At 31.6% G+C, this 15,359-nt stretch overlaps 4 protein-coding genes across 4 annotated transcripts; 2 read left to right on the top strand and 2 right to left on the bottom strand.

Moving 5' to 3' along the window:
- Positions 1–856: 856 nt before the first annotated feature.
- On the top strand, positions 857–3,475 carry LOC103851444. The gene is made up of 5 exons (XM_033284940.1): positions 857–1,003; positions 1,149–1,415; positions 1,920–2,131; positions 2,214–2,481; positions 2,828–3,475. The coding sequence occupies exons 2-5, from the start codon at positions 1,164–1,166 to the stop codon at positions 3,119–3,121; spliced, it is 1,026 nt and encodes a 341-aa protein (XP_033140831.1). The 5' UTR covers positions 857–1,003; positions 1,149–1,163; the 3' UTR covers positions 3,122–3,475.
- A 592-nt stretch (positions 3,476–4,067) lies between these two features.
- LOC103851443 (60S ribosomal protein L10a-3) lies at positions 4,068–5,645 on the top strand. The gene is made up of 6 exons (XM_009128296.3): positions 4,068–4,188; positions 4,263–4,295; positions 4,546–4,768; positions 4,842–5,007; positions 5,094–5,299; positions 5,388–5,645. The coding sequence occupies exons 2-6, from the start codon at positions 4,291–4,293 to the stop codon at positions 5,439–5,441; spliced, it is 654 nt and encodes a 217-aa protein (XP_009126544.2). The 5' UTR covers positions 4,068–4,188; positions 4,263–4,290; the 3' UTR covers positions 5,442–5,645.
- Positions 5,646–5,919: 274 nt separating this feature from the next.
- LOC103851442 lies at positions 5,920–7,122 on the bottom strand. The gene is made up of 2 exons (XM_009128295.3): positions 6,890–7,122; positions 5,920–6,527 (listed from the first exon to the last, which is right to left on the bottom strand). The coding sequence occupies exons 1-2, from the start codon at positions 7,023–7,025 to the stop codon at positions 6,145–6,147; spliced, it is 519 nt and encodes a 172-aa protein (XP_009126543.1). The 5' UTR covers positions 7,026–7,122; the 3' UTR covers positions 5,920–6,144.
- Positions 7,123–7,373: 251 nt separating this feature from the next.
- LOC103851441 (peroxidase 60) lies at positions 7,374–15,217 on the bottom strand. Its single transcript, XM_009128294.3, has 4 exons — positions 12,663–15,217; positions 12,382–12,570; positions 12,125–12,290; positions 7,374–10,690 (listed from the first exon to the last, which is right to left on the bottom strand). The coding sequence occupies exons 1-4, from the start codon at positions 12,921–12,923 to the stop codon at positions 10,263–10,265; spliced, it is 1,044 nt and encodes a 347-aa protein (XP_009126542.1). The 5' UTR covers positions 12,924–15,217; the 3' UTR covers positions 7,374–10,262.
- Between the last annotated feature and the right edge of the window lie 142 nt (positions 15,218–15,359).

Raw genomic sequence — 15,359 nt, 5'->3', positions numbered from 1 at the left:
CTCCAGTTACATTCTCTGCATGTTGCCATCTTTCGATATTCACACAACACACGCTTTCATTTTCCACTTTTCCCTATATCAAAGGTATTATCGACAAATTAGTAACATATTATAATATTTTGTTTCATATCTACTGAGCATGAGTTTCATTCTCATTTCCTCTCATTTCAAATATGAAAATTAAAAAAAAAGAAGTGGAAATGAGAGGAAATGAAAAAGTCTTTACAGGTTAATAAATTTATTCAACTTGCGTGCTACTACCTTCGTCCTACTGCATGCTACGTCAACAAGTTGATTCTAATCTGGCGTTGGATGTGTCTCGATGCATTTCTCACACTCTCTCTCTAAAGGTGTTATTGGTTGAAGCAGTGACGTTATGTTTTTATTCTCAAATTTAGACTTTAAACTTTTAAATGTGGTTTCAAATTTTTTGCTGTTGTATATATTCCAAAAAACTAATAAAAATTGTATAAAATTGATTTTAGAGCTATGATATTTCTTTTAATGATGGTTTGGTTGTATATTGTAGAAATATGTACACATCTATTATAACCTCTTCCAATCAACTCCTAATTCTTTTACTACCTTTTTCAATATAGGCTTTAACTGTATAATATATGTAACACAACTAATAAAAGTGGAAAATTAATTATTTTTAACCACGCTATAAAGTTACCAATCAAATAAAATTATATTATTTTTATATTTATCCTAGTTATTACTATTTAAACAAGAGAAATCTTATATTAATTATTACACTCAGCTCTATGAAAGTAACTTTTTCATTTTTTCATTTTCTCTTATTTCCACTTTTTTTTATTTTTCTCATTTACTCCAAAAGTAACCAATCACACTTTTAAAGTCATAATTTCAGAAAAAAAAATAGGAGAGGAATCGAGAGGACGGTGAATTTTCTCATATATGGATCTCCCTACTATAAATATATGAGATGTTCAGTTTCAACTAAAACCAATTTTAAACGCTAGAAGCATATTTCCCCAAGGTTTCTCTCTTTCTCCTCATATTTCTAGTTCATTATTTTCAGTTTTAATCAAGTTAAACATTGAATAAGTACTGTTTTGATGTTATTATGATTCAGAATATTAAAATTTACGCACTTTTGTTGACTAAGCCTCCTTTTCTTTCAGGTATATATAACAGTAATGATGCTTTTAGTGATCGTTGCGATCCTTGTCTGCCTTGTAAGCTACGTTTACCGATCATTGAAGCCTCCACCACCGCGAATCTGCGGGGTACCTCACGGTCCCTCGGTTACTTCTCCGAGAATCAGGCTCAGTGATGGAAGATATCTTGCTTATAGAGAATCTGGCGTTGATAGAGCCAGTGCTAACTACAAGATCATCGTCGTTCATGGATTTAATAGCTCCAAAGACATGGAATTTCCCATCTCTAAGGTACTCTCTGATACTGTGTTTAACTCATGCATTGCTCTCTGCACTCTTTGATTCTCTTGCATGTCACACATACCATTTTCGCAATTTAATAACTATAATCTAGCAGCATTTAGTTTTACCTTTACATGTCATGAGACATGAACACTTGTTATGATACTTTTTCTCATTTGATTCCACTTTTTGGTATTTAAAGCAAGATCCATTTATTTTAAATACTTTAAAGTGTTTTTTTTAAATGTGATATTTAAGCAAGATCCATTTATTTTAAATACTTTAAAGTATTTTTTTTTAATTTGATATTTAAGACCAAGAGACATTTCACATGTAAATACAAAAATAAAAGAAAATTAAATGTCTGTCTTTAATCTACAAAGATATATATGAGAAACTGAAAAAAAAATATTCTCCTAGAAAGTGACTTTTCACGTGTCACATGTGAACTCAAACGCAATCGCTACCTAAATTGCAATTTAATTATACGTTTCTTTGAGTTTTCTTTGGCAGGATCTTATTGAAGAACAAGGGATATACTTTCTGTTTTTCGATAGAGCAGGATATGGAGAAAGTGATCCACACCCTTCACGTACAGTCAAAAGCGAAGCATACGATATTCAAGAACTGGCCGATAAACTAAAGATCGGACCAAAGTTCTACGTTATCGGGATATCACTCGGTGCTTATTCGGTTTATAGCTGCCTTAAATACATTCCCCACCGGTAAAAACTCGAATTTACTGTATTTTATTTTATTATTTTCTTTTCTATCTCATATATTTCATTTCCTTTTGGTAATTTATAGACTAGCTGGAGCAGTCTTAGTGGTTCCATTTGTGAGCTATTGGTGGACTAAAGTGCCTCAGGACATATTGAGTGAAGCGTTCAAGCTAATGCCAGAAAAAGACCAGTGGACATATAGAGTTGCTCGTTATTTTCCTTGGCTATTGTATTGGTGGTTGACCCAAAAGTTGTTTCCTTCTTTGAGTATAATCTCTGAGAGAAGTGCGTTATGCAGCGACAGAGATTTGGTCATCCTAAAAAAGAAGTTGGAGAATCCGAGTCCTTGCATGGTAAAATATTAAAACATATTTTGCATTTTTATTTCTGAAAATGATGGTCTCAAAAATTAAAACCTTTTTTGCATTTTTATGAAAATGAGAGAGCTAATTGAAAACGGCTTGTCTGTACATAGTTTTAATATAATTAAGAAAAAGGTCCATGGCGCTATATATTGTATAATTGATACAATGGGCTTGTCTGCATGAAAAAATAGGGGTTAAAACAAAGTTCCCTAAAGTTCACAGACAAAATTGGAAACTAAGTTTGGATCCTTTGCCTTAATTTGCAGTGCCTTTTATTTTTAAGGTTCTTAAAGTTTGGCCTTGTTTTAATTTTGATGATCTATTTCAACCCCAGAAAAAAGCAAGGCAACAAGGAGACCATGAATGTCTTCACCGGGACATGATGGCTGGATTTGCGACATGGGAGTTCGACCCAACTGAACTGGCAAATCCGTTCGGGGAAGGTGTAGGATCAGTCCACATGTGGCAAGGGGCCGAAGACAGGATTGTTCCGCGAGAAGTTAACCAATATATATCAAAGAAGCTTCCATGGATAAAGTATCACGAACTCTCAGGCTATGGACATCTTCTACACGCCGAGGAGCAGAAATGTGAAGACATTATAAAGGCGCTTCTTGTCGAGGGATGATATCTACACAAAGATGTCTTAACGTTATTCACTAACGTTGAAGGTTTCATTTAAAATATGGATTACTAGAGGGATTTTATCTGATGAGCAAGAAATATAAACCAAACAAAATCTTGTTGAAATATAAATTTACTAAATCCATCTAGTAAGCCAAAATAACTCATTTGAAATATAAATTTTATAAACATAATGGTATAAATTTGAACATTTGCACCGAAATAAAAAAAATCCTGTTGACAACTGGTGATACAAAATATGATATTAATTCTTCAAGGTTTATTTTATTTATGAAGAATTTAATATCAATATTCAGACATATGTTTCTCTTCATTTTTCTAGACTAATTATACAAAAACAAATTCACCAAAACTGAAAAAAAAAACAATAAGAACAATCTGTTTTTATTATTACAAAGAGGAGAGAAAGATTGATAGACGATGTCATCGGATGCGCCTCGTCCAAAGATTACCATTCCATGATCTAGAAGAAACAGATGAGCAGGCAGATATAGGAAACTGATTTGAGGGTCTATAGGATATAGATACAGCATGGCTTGATGAGGTTCCTATGGATTATCTCTCTTCTATGTTTGGAAAAGTACTTGACAGAGGAATTGGTCACAAGTAAGTTGTATATTTGTAGAGAATAGTGATAATGTCTGCATTGAAGGCCAGTATTGAACTATAATTTTATATAAATATGTATTTCCATTTCAAAAGCACTCTTTGATGTATTCATAGCTACCTTTTGACTCAAATTTGCCTGAAGAAAAGCTTAGGGTAACTATAATTTGACGTTTGAAGCTCTGCATAGTTCAAAGTTTGAGACAAAAATTTATCTGATAGCTATACAAAACGGAGTAAAAGAATTTGTTGTTTATATTACTTTGGAAGCCAACAACTCCCAATTGCTGGACATTATAAATATGGGCCTAGATCATATTGGGCTTTTAATTGGTTGAAACAGAATGGGCTTAGGGTTTCGTTCCCGTTCTCTCTTGCTCATATCATATAACTTACACAAACCTCCTCTTGCCGTTCTCTCTCTCTGTTTCCGATCTTCCACAGGTAGTCTTCTTCTTCTTCATCAAAACGTTTCTCGAGTCCTTGTAATCTGACATCCTCTTGACTTTACGTTTCAGGTGGAACAGTATCTGAGAAACTGCCAAAATGAGGTTTGCCTGCTCACCTTGATCTCATTTTATCTATATGTATAGTAGTGTAATGATTCCTCTGCCTCTGGAATCAAATGATTAGTGTAAACCCTCATAAGTTGTAAGCTAACTAGTATAATCGTAGGTAGTGTAAGTGAAAAGTATTGACCTTTTTGTGTAAAAGTCATCACTTTGATTCGTTGACTTGTATGTAAAGTCTCTGTCTTTATGGGTATATTATTAAAAGTTCGAATCTTTGATTGGTGGGCAGTAAGCTCCAGAGTGAAGCCGTGAGAGAGGCGATCTCCTCAATGATCACTCACTGCAAGGAGACAAAGCCACGCAAGTTCACCGAGACCATCGAACTCCAGATTGGTCTCAAGAACTATGACCCACAAAAGGACAAACGGTTTAGCGGATCCGTTAAGTTGCCTCACATTCCAAGGCCCAAGATGAAGATCTGCATGCTCGGTGACGCCCAGCACGTTGAAGAGGTAACCAAGACATTGAACAAGTATGTTCTTCCTTGTTGGGGGTTAGTGTGTTAACTTTGGTTTTACTACTTAGGCTGAGAAGATTGGGTTAGACTCTATGGATGTTGAAGCTCTTAAGAAGTTGAACAAGAACAAGAAACTTGTTAAGAAGCTAGCCAAGAAGTTTCATGCTTTCCTTGCTTCTGAGTCTGTCATTAAACAGATTCCTCGTCTTCTTGGTCCTGGTCTCAACAAGGCAGGCATGTCCTCTCCTAATCTTCCTTTAGACTTTAGTGGTTTTATCATCTGTTTTTTATTATTGACTCTTTTGAACAACGATGAACAGGAAAGTTCCCTACACTTGTTAGCCACCAAGAGTCTTTGGAGGCCAAGGTGAATGAGACTAAGGCAACAGTGAAGTTCCAGCTCAAGAAGGTTTTGTGCATGGGTGTCGCTGTTGGGAATCTCGGCATGGAGGAGAAGCAGATCTTCCAGAACGTTCAGATGAGCGTTAACTTCCTTGTTTCACTCTTGAAGAAAAACTGGCAAAACGTTAGTAAAAAAATCTTTCTTTCTTGATATTTATCGATCATCCTCCTAGTGCATTTATTAGTCTCTAACTCGAGTTGTTCCTTTGCAGGTGAGGTGTTTGTACTTGAAGAGCACAATGGGTCCACCAAACCGTGTTTTCTAAGATGTTTTTATCTCAAAGTTTCTCTCAAGGTGTCATCAGACTGAGAGGAAATTTGATTTTCTTCTCAGTCATGAGCCTTCTTCTTGGATTACTTCCTGAATCTTTACTTTGTAGGATCAAGCTTTTGTTTAAAGACAATTTTGTTTCTGTTATTATTAGTGGGATTTTCTCTATTTTAAGTTTTTAAGATTTGCGATTATGTGAAGACAACACATCGTTTGAAGTTTAGTCTGGTTTGATTATGAGTCAAAACAAATGATCCGTCCTGTCTTTACTTTAACATTCCTCTAATCAACCGAACATGATTCTTACTTGATTCCACTGATTATGGTGTAACTATAATTAATTGGGTATAGATTTTGCTTTTCGGCTTAAACAAAAACCATCAACTTGCTTTTTTATTCTGTTTTTGTTGCAAAGTATATGCCACATACTACAATTACATATAAATGACATTTCAGTCATAATTACAATCTTGTTGGACAAAAGCAATCTTATTATTATCACAAACATGGTACAAAGCAAATCCAAGAAGCCAATATAACCAACATTTTCTTATCACATAAACAAACCTTAATTATATCTCACAAAACAAAAACTATAATTTGCTATATATCTTTGCCTTGGCTCACTTAGATTCACATAAACAACAACATTTATGAATAAATACGTCCCCCGTCTTATCAAGCGCATTTAATTAAAATCATGGGATGCCAATGATTGGTAAGAAGGGAAAGAAGCTAGCAGGTGGGAATCCAAAACCTCCTGTCCCCGGAAAATTAACAGTCTTCGAATCTCCTATCATGTTTCCGACATTATCTCCAGTTGGTTTAGGGCATGAGAGAGAGAAGGAAAGTGGGTTTGAGGTAGTAAGAACCTTGGTATCGTGTTTGGACTTAACCAGTTCAGAGACCATGTTGTGTTTATGAGCATAAAGTTGCTCAGGACCTCCCAAGAGCTTTGCAAGACAGTTCATGGAGCGTTTTTTGTCAGCGGTCAGTAGAACTGACCTGAAAGATCCGTCTGAAGTCGCCATCGTGGTTATGGTTTTCTTCTCGCCTTCGCACTTAAGGAGAACCTTAACGCCTGAAAATAGAAATTACTCATATTAAATTCTCAAGGTAACTATTCACGCATAGACAGGGCCAGTCCGACATTTTTTATAAAAATATTCTTAATGCCCTGCGCGTAATTTTTTTGTATGCCCTTAAAAGTAGTGCTCTGTATACAAATGAAGTCGAATAAAATCGTGATGCCTAAGTGACCAATTCCTTTGTCTATAACAAATTTATACCGGATAACCTAATTTTTTTAACATGCCAAGAAATTTGTAAAAGATCAACCCTCACTTATTATCGAACCTGTTAAATTAAAAGCTAGATAAAACATGAGATGAGATGAGATGCATTGAAAATCTAAGTGACTCATGACTAGTAAAAAGAGTAAACCTGAGAAGTCGAAATCGTTGTGGCAGTCAAGGCAAGAGACTTTGCCAAGGACAAGCGTAGAAGCAGAGAGCTCGAAGTTGGAGAAAACCCCCAGAACGAAAAGGAAGAACGCTGCAACAGCTGCTTGATTTGCCATTGATGAAGCTCAAGTTAAAACAATTAAGTTTATGGATTTGATGATATCTTATTGTCTGAGGGAAATACGGGGAACGTAGGGAAGCATTTATATAAAACAAAATAGTATATTGTAGTTAAAGAAGCCATAATGCGTTGATCTTTGGTGGTTGGCTTTGCCCTTATAGAGATAGTACTTTTGCACTTCTTCTATATTAACGGCTCTTTAATTCATCTGCCTTTACTTTGCCGTAACTTATATTCAACCTAACACTTTGTTGATTTAAATGATTTATTATATGCGTACGAACACCCACATGTCTACTAGCTGAGTCAAAGAGAGACCCGGTTAGTAGATATTATAAGTTTACAACATATACATTTAGTTTGTTCTAGTGAACACAGTTTCTTCTTCGTTTATATATCAGTTCTTTTGAAATGATATCAATTACATTTCTTCTTTTTAAAAAGAACAAGTAATATTCTAGTAGCTGTGATTAGTATCGTTCAGGCGTTTGGTTTACAACTCTAAATCTCATGTGGGATCTTAAGTGGTCCAAAACTACTAAACCAAAATACAAATAAAGGAAACATCAATCATATATACACATATTTTTCTTGATTTGATCGAGTCTTAGATTAATACTGGTATGGTCTTGTATTTTATTTTTTATTTTAAATTCATACAGAGAAAGAGGAAAACTTTATGATTATGCATTCTTCATAGGATTGTGATTGGTTATTTTCTGTTGTTGATACGCGGCTTAGTTTGTTGATGGAGAACACTCGAGTATATATATATATGACTGCTGGCAACTGCTTAAGATACACGATATAATCGTTTGTTCATGATCAAGTTCGCAAAATTATAAATGTTAACTTAAAACCATTCGCGGCAAAAGAATTGTTCCAAATCAAAAGGTTTATATATAGTTATAAACATGTTTATATGTTAAGTTTTATGTATTTCCAACCTAAAACCAATTGAAAGTGGTTCAAGTCCCTTACATTATTTTATTTAAATCTCTTCTTTTGATGTGAGACTTTTTCTGCAACACTCTTCATTGAGGTAATAGTTGGTAAAAGCATTAATTTATACAGAATCTATCATACATTTTTTAAAATAATATTTTTGGTAGCCATTTCGATAGAATTGAGTTTTTTTGGACCATCAATAGTGGAATGATCATGTCATTTTCTGGACCAGATTAATGAGTTACGGCATAGGTTCGCTCTAATATCATGTTTAATTTTCTGAGCTTTTACCATAAAACCAATCGGTGATAGGTGAATTAGCTCAAATCTTTTATATTACTTAAATCTTTTTCATATTTTTTAAACACTATACCATATTAAACAAAATTATTGCTGGTCAATTCATCCAACAACTTATATATTATTAAGAGTATACATTTTTCATTTAACCATTAAACTGCATAAACTATATTAATCATACCAACTATATTTAAACCGTCACCACTCACTAGGGTTTAAAATGTTACTAAAAATGGAAAGCCTAGTGGGGAATTACATCTCTCCTACTGTCGTTTTAATGAGCCGTGAAGGTTTGCTCAACAGTAATAATGTCAGTGGTCGTTGCATCATTTATGTCTGATAAATTTGTTCCACTTGTCTATCAAATTTGTGTCAATTTATATATGTTATTAACTGAAATAGGTAAATACTGAATACATGTGTTATGTTTGCTCAATCATAAAGAAATAATGTTTTCTTTGTTATTTATGTATATGTTTGTCTTTTTTAAGTGTTTTCTTTTTGTTAAACCTCATATCAGTATGGACGGAGAGATACACTCAATATGGTTCAGCATTAAGAAGAACTCTGCACGACAGTGATTCAAACGATTCCTATTTCCTGCTATTCCGGAAACTTTGTATCTTCAGATTTTGTTCCGAATAATCATGTAAACTGCACATGTTTTTCATTAAAACAATTTTAACATCAACCAACAACTTGAGATTTTTTTAGTGAGTTATTGTTTCACTAGTTGCTTCCTTATATCCTACGAATCAAGCTATTTGTATACTTACGTATCTCACGCCTCACTCGAACTATTTTCTTGATCTCTCTACGATCAAAAGTCATAACCTTGTAATTTACATCTTTGCAATTTTGACAGAAAGCCCTTGATAAAAACAACAGCAATCAAAATTCAAAATATCAATTCCTACCAAACTTCTTGTCCCATTAATGCAAGTGTAAAATTGTACTAGTGCCCAAGAATACCACCACTCTAATTAAAGGAAATCGATCACCAATAAATTAGGCTTCACTGACTCTTCTTGATTTAGCCATTATATTTGTTACTCATGTGAGTCGATAAATAGAGATAATATCAAGATACTTGAAGAGAAGACCACAATAGAAAAGCAAACTAAACGAAGATTGGTCTTACTCCTAGTTTCCGTAGTTATTTTTGTAGGACTTTAATTTTTAAAGGGCACAATGAAGCAAGTGAAATGGACAAGTAGTTTTTACAGAGTCAAGACTTCAGAATCTCTTTCCTTAACTCAAAAATGCACATAGTGTGACAATTGTATGATGATTAATTAGAGTTCCAGGATAAAACGGTTTCTTTCTTCTATTCACATCACTTGAATAAAAAGCTTAGCAAATCTTTATTTTGTGTACTCTCATTGACAAATGAAAAATAAATAAAAAAAGAAGTGAAAATTGTTTATGTTCATGTTTATATTACTGGAATGAGAATGAACCTTACATAGCTTAGGAAAAATGTCAAAAACATTTTTGGTCGGAGATAAATCTTGCATTAATTTTTGGCATTAACCAAAAAATTAATCACAAAATTAAAGAGACTTTTTAACTCGGTGACCAAGAAAAATTCTTAACAAGAATTAATGATTTTTGATTAAGATTATTCTCTAAAAGATATGTTTATTTTTATAATCAAATTTCATTTATCTGGTGAACAATTACATAAATAAACTTTGATATTAAAAATATAAGTTGTTGGACCATATACCCAAACTGTTATCTAAACCGAACTTGAGTCCAAGTTCACAACTTGAGTCCGAGTTCACATTGGTGCGCACACTTGGTCTAGTATAAGTTTATTTTCCTATAATTATCTAAGGTTATTAACCTTTAAATAACCCTTAAGAAAAACTCAGATGCCATAACAATACACAAACAATTAGCACATGCAATCCAAAATAAAAACATGACAAAATGAAAAATGTTAAAACATAATTCGAAAAATGTTAAAACGGCAGAAGATTTATATTGTGCAAAACATATTCTTGCAAGCACGACACGATGTTCTAACCTCACCAGTGTCCTTATCTTTAACTCCAACCGATCCCAAATTCACCATCGCCTGACCAAACCTAGCCAAGAAATCATTACCCTCGGCTAAATCCGTCACAATCTGCTTCGTCATTTCATCAGTGGCGAGTAGTTGATCTATATGAAGAATTCCTCGACGAGATTTTATCTGCTTGTAGAAAGATGCATCGACAATATTCGAACTTAAAACATCTTGATCCAGATTAATGACTCTACCTGCCGAAGAATCCTCAGGACATTTTTCTCTTAACTGTTCGACCAATGTAGGATCCATAGATGGATCAGGTTTTCCCGTGTTCTTAAAATTATATAGCCGGTCCATAATGAATGAACAATGCGCTACTCCAATTGTATGTCCACCTATTAAAAACCATTTAAAATGCCATTAATTATAAGATAATACTAGATTTTGACCCGCGCTTTCAAAGCGCGGGATCATTTTCGAAACATTCCAAGTTTATTTGATATAAATTTGTATTTTAATTGTATCTACACTTAGATATTACAAATGAAACATTATATTCAGTGTTTTGAAACCCGACCCGATCCGCAGTAAAATTGGTAAATTCGGTGGCTCATATGTAATTCATTTTAGTTTTAAAAAAAAAAACTGTTATTTAAAAATTCTTTAAAACCCGTAACAACCGCTAAAACCCGAGATCTGGTTATCGGTTGAGCTGGTAAATGACCCAATATATATTTCGGTTTGATTTATTATTATATTTAGAGTATTATAATATATATTCATGAATGTTCAGATGAATAGTGAATATATTATGAAAGTGATATTCCAATTTAAATACAATTTTAGTCCAACTAAAATTTCATCTTGTTAATGGATCAATATTTGAGAGGATGCATACTAAAAATAAAATAGATTTGAGTATCAATAATGTGTATACGTCTATTAAAAATTAATGATTTACGTTTGCAAAAAAATATTGTTTATTTATTTAGTTAGTTTACTTTTGTTATTCACATGTTATTAGATACTTTTTGATTTTTTTGTCTATGGCTTATTTTAAATTTAAAAGCTAATTTCATTATTCACATTAGAAATGTAAATATTTATTATTTTATTTTGATATATATTTTTATTATATTTAGTTCTTAATTTTTATAATTTATATATATATATATATATATAATTATATTTTTAAATAATTAAAATATTAACCCTTACTCTCTGGCATCGATTCATGTTAATGTAATGTTTTATGATATATTTTTGTTAATATTTTTTTCAATAAGTTTATATTTGATATATATGTTACATGTCTCTTTCAGTAACCCGTAAAAAATACATTCATAAACCTATCAACAGTAACATGTTTCATCGTATAATTACTATTAATATTTATTTTAACATATATATATTTAATACTCTTAACTATAAAATTATATTTTTATGTATTTGGTGAGGGTTTTGAACAATTTATTTTTTTTTGCATTTGGATTAATATATAGTTGTATATATACAAATGAATAGATATATATATATATATATATAAGTATTTATTACATTAATAACTAAAATATAATTGAATAGTTATTTAAATTTCGAATTAATATAAATTAAATTCATTAGTTTAAAAGATAACAGATTAGTTAGTTAGTTCCTTAATTTTAGGTATGATGTATATTTAATAATTAAATTAGATATGAATAGAAATAATATGAAATATAATTAAATATAATGGTCTAACCTAGACTATTTGTAAGTAGATAAAAATTGCTTCTGTTTTAATAGTATTGATCATCAAAATTTAATGTGTTACGGAATGTTATTCATACCAAGAAGTACAACCATATCAGTTAGGCTAAGCTTTCTTTTTTCAAACATCTTAAAGGTGTCCGAGACACTCATTTGAGGACCAGGCAAATCTACTGTTGATGCCAGAGACTCTCTACCATCAAATCTTCCCGTTGGTATCTCATATCTTATTTTTCTTCCGCTTGCCTTCAAACCAAAATGTAAATTATCTTTTCGCAGTCAATTAGAAAAAAACATGTCATATAAAATGGAGAATGTGTTGAGTGTGATTAATTACAAGATCCACAAGATCTCTAGTAACGAGAGCTATGATGTCAGCACAAGAAACGACCCCCGGACATTTGTTAATTTCGAGCTCATCTTTCACGGCATCTATCAGAGCATACCCATCTACACTTAGATTTGGCCCCGCCTTTTTCTCGGTGGGAGAGGTAGTACTATCAAGAAGAAGTGATGCATCACATCCCTACATACATTATGATACGTCCCAGATCAATCATTGCTTCGTTCAAGACTCTTTAGAACATTTTTAAACATAAGAAGAATTCGTTAGCTTACGTTGCTAAAACAATCGTGGAAATAAAGGCGGATCATTAGGGGTGCAAGGGTTGAGTTGTCGCTAAATGCTTTTTTAACAACTCGAAATACGGTCTCCTCGACGCCTGGGCAAGATTTACTGTAGAATCCGAGTCGAAGTTCGCCATAACTAAAATGGCTTAAGCTAAGAAGAGCAAGGAAGACGATCAATGCTGATATGATCGAGATCTTCACGGCCATTTTTCTTCTTTTTTTTTGTATTAAAAGTTTGTAGTATGGCATGGGGAAATGTAAAAATGTTACAACTTTTATAGTGTTCAAGTTAAATGCAAAATGGGAGGCAAGCACGATTCTCCAACGTGCTTTTCTTGATATGATATTTGATTGTCTCTCATACAATCATATGATAACGATTTTATAACTGTCGATCCGGCTGGAATCATTTTATAATCAGGTAGGGGTATGATCACAAATATTTTTTCGAGTAAACAACACAAGTATCTGACTCTTTAAGTTCGTTAAAACTACCATTTGTTTGGTGTGTGCTCTTCAATCAAATAATTATGTAGCTGTTGCTTCATCAAATATATTTTTTTATAAAAAATCTCAGAAATATATACATTTATGACCTAATTGTTTTCTAACTATACCACAGAGAGAATGTTCATTAATAAAAAATGTGACCTGATGCTTCAAGTATGCATCTTCGACCGAACTCGCATGTCATTTTCATTGTTTTTTTGGTGTAAAGTTTATTGCCAAATTATTCTTGCAGATTCGAAAGTTTTCGTTTAGAAAGTTTGGTTTAACAAACATGTATCACATAAGAAAAAATAAAGCATGCAATCGTATGCATTGCATAAACACGTACAGTTATATGACCTATAAACACAGTTTTGTTTGTTAAAATATAATAAAATCCTTATTCTCTACTTTGTAAACTTTCAACGTGTTTCTTCATTCCTGGCACATGATCACACATTTGGATGGTATATTTTGTGTATACGTGGATTCTACTACTAATCTACGCTGTATGCACGTATATAGCATGGTGTCATATTTTAGAAAGACGTGCAAAAATCACTTAAACAACACAGATTTGCCTCAAACGAAATCCACATTTATAGTGACAGAATTTAAAAACGTTATCGAGGTTTCTTGTTGAAAAGTCGGTAAATAATAATGTAAACTAATCTCAGAAAAAATTTGAAATAGTTATCAAACTAGAAGATGGCAGTGAGCATGCACTGAGATTCACTTTTTCTTGTATTAATTATTTATTTTGGTATCAAAATCTCTGTCGCTTGCTACATCCGATTTATAAAAACCATGTCAACTTCCAATAGTTTTTTACCAGAAAAAAAAAACTTCCAATAGTTTAGATAAAAAAAAGTTTTAATCCAAAGTTCAAAGCATCTTCAATTTCAATTCAATTTATTCTAAAATAAAGTTTAGAATTAAATTTGATCCAATCTTATTATATTTCTTGTTTTATAATGAAATAAAAATAAGTCTATTTCACAAAAAATATTATATTTTTGTTTGTTCATTATTTTATTTTATACTCTAAAATAGAGCTGGACTAGAGTAAACTCAACTAAAGTTACTTCATTTAAAAAAAATAAAGTTCTACATTAGTCATTAGATATGCTTCCGTGACCCATAACAAAATGAAACGTAATCAATCATTTTATCAGAAAATGATGTTATGACTGGCATGCTGCAGTTAACCAAAAAAAAAGTTGATTAGCATATTGATTTTCTGATTATATGTTTAAAAATCGGCAAATAAATATGCTTCTCTGTAGAATGGCTTTTAATAATATGATTTTCTGATTATATGTTTTTTTTGCAAAATACAGTAAACTTTTTATGAAATCATGACTTCTATTAGTAATCATCAAAAAATGAATATTATAAAGAATAAAAATAAATAAAAAGGTCATGAATAAATTTTCTAGAAAAGGACTTTAGGTTTTAATAATTATTATGGTTAATGATTAACAAAGTACAAAAATGGGCTGTACTCCTTTTGCAAGTTTTCAATTTATATTGTTTACTATTTTATTTTCTCTCTATGAATGAATTAGGGGAATAGATATGTTAGGAAACAATATTAACAAATTAACTAGGGAATTTTTCCTAAATAGACCATTTTCAAGTTTTTATCACAAAAATAGATTTTAAGGAGAAAAATGAAAAAAAATATTTTATTTAATAGATATTTTTTTTTAATACCCTAGATATAAATACAAATAAATAAAATTTTTAAAAAATTATTGTTTCACATTATATGAATGTTTTCAAATCCAAACTTTTCTAAAATTTTTTTTTCAAATTTTTTTATAATTCGAAATTCTCTTTGAAACTATTTTTCAAATTTTTATTTTCACATTTTTAATTTTTTTTATTTTATAAAATTTAATCACAGATCTCCACCCCTTAACTCTAAATCGTAAGGTTCAGATTAGTTAATCTAGGGGTATAAATGTATATTTAATTTTTTTAATGAAATATTTTGGTCATTTTGATTATTAGAATATATTTGTGATAAAAGTTTTTTTAGTGCTATTCTAGGGTATTTGTCAATTAAATTAAACTATGTACTAAACTGTGATGTCAAAAAAAAAGTATGTAATAAATGTAATGGTTAGATGATGAATTATAGTAATTTTAGTGGACATAGATTCAAAATTTCTTCCTAAATCTGTATTATTA

The sequence above is a fragment of the Brassica rapa genome, chromosome A02 (genome assembly GCF_000309985.2).
Source record: "Brassica rapa cultivar Chiifu-401-42 chromosome A02, CAAS_Brap_v3.01, whole genome shotgun sequence".
NCBI classification, from domain to species: domain Eukaryota; kingdom Viridiplantae; phylum Streptophyta; class Magnoliopsida; order Brassicales; family Brassicaceae; genus Brassica; species Brassica rapa.
The sequence above is the reverse complement of the archived record's forward strand: the minus strand, read 5'-3'. Positions and strand labels throughout refer to the sequence as shown.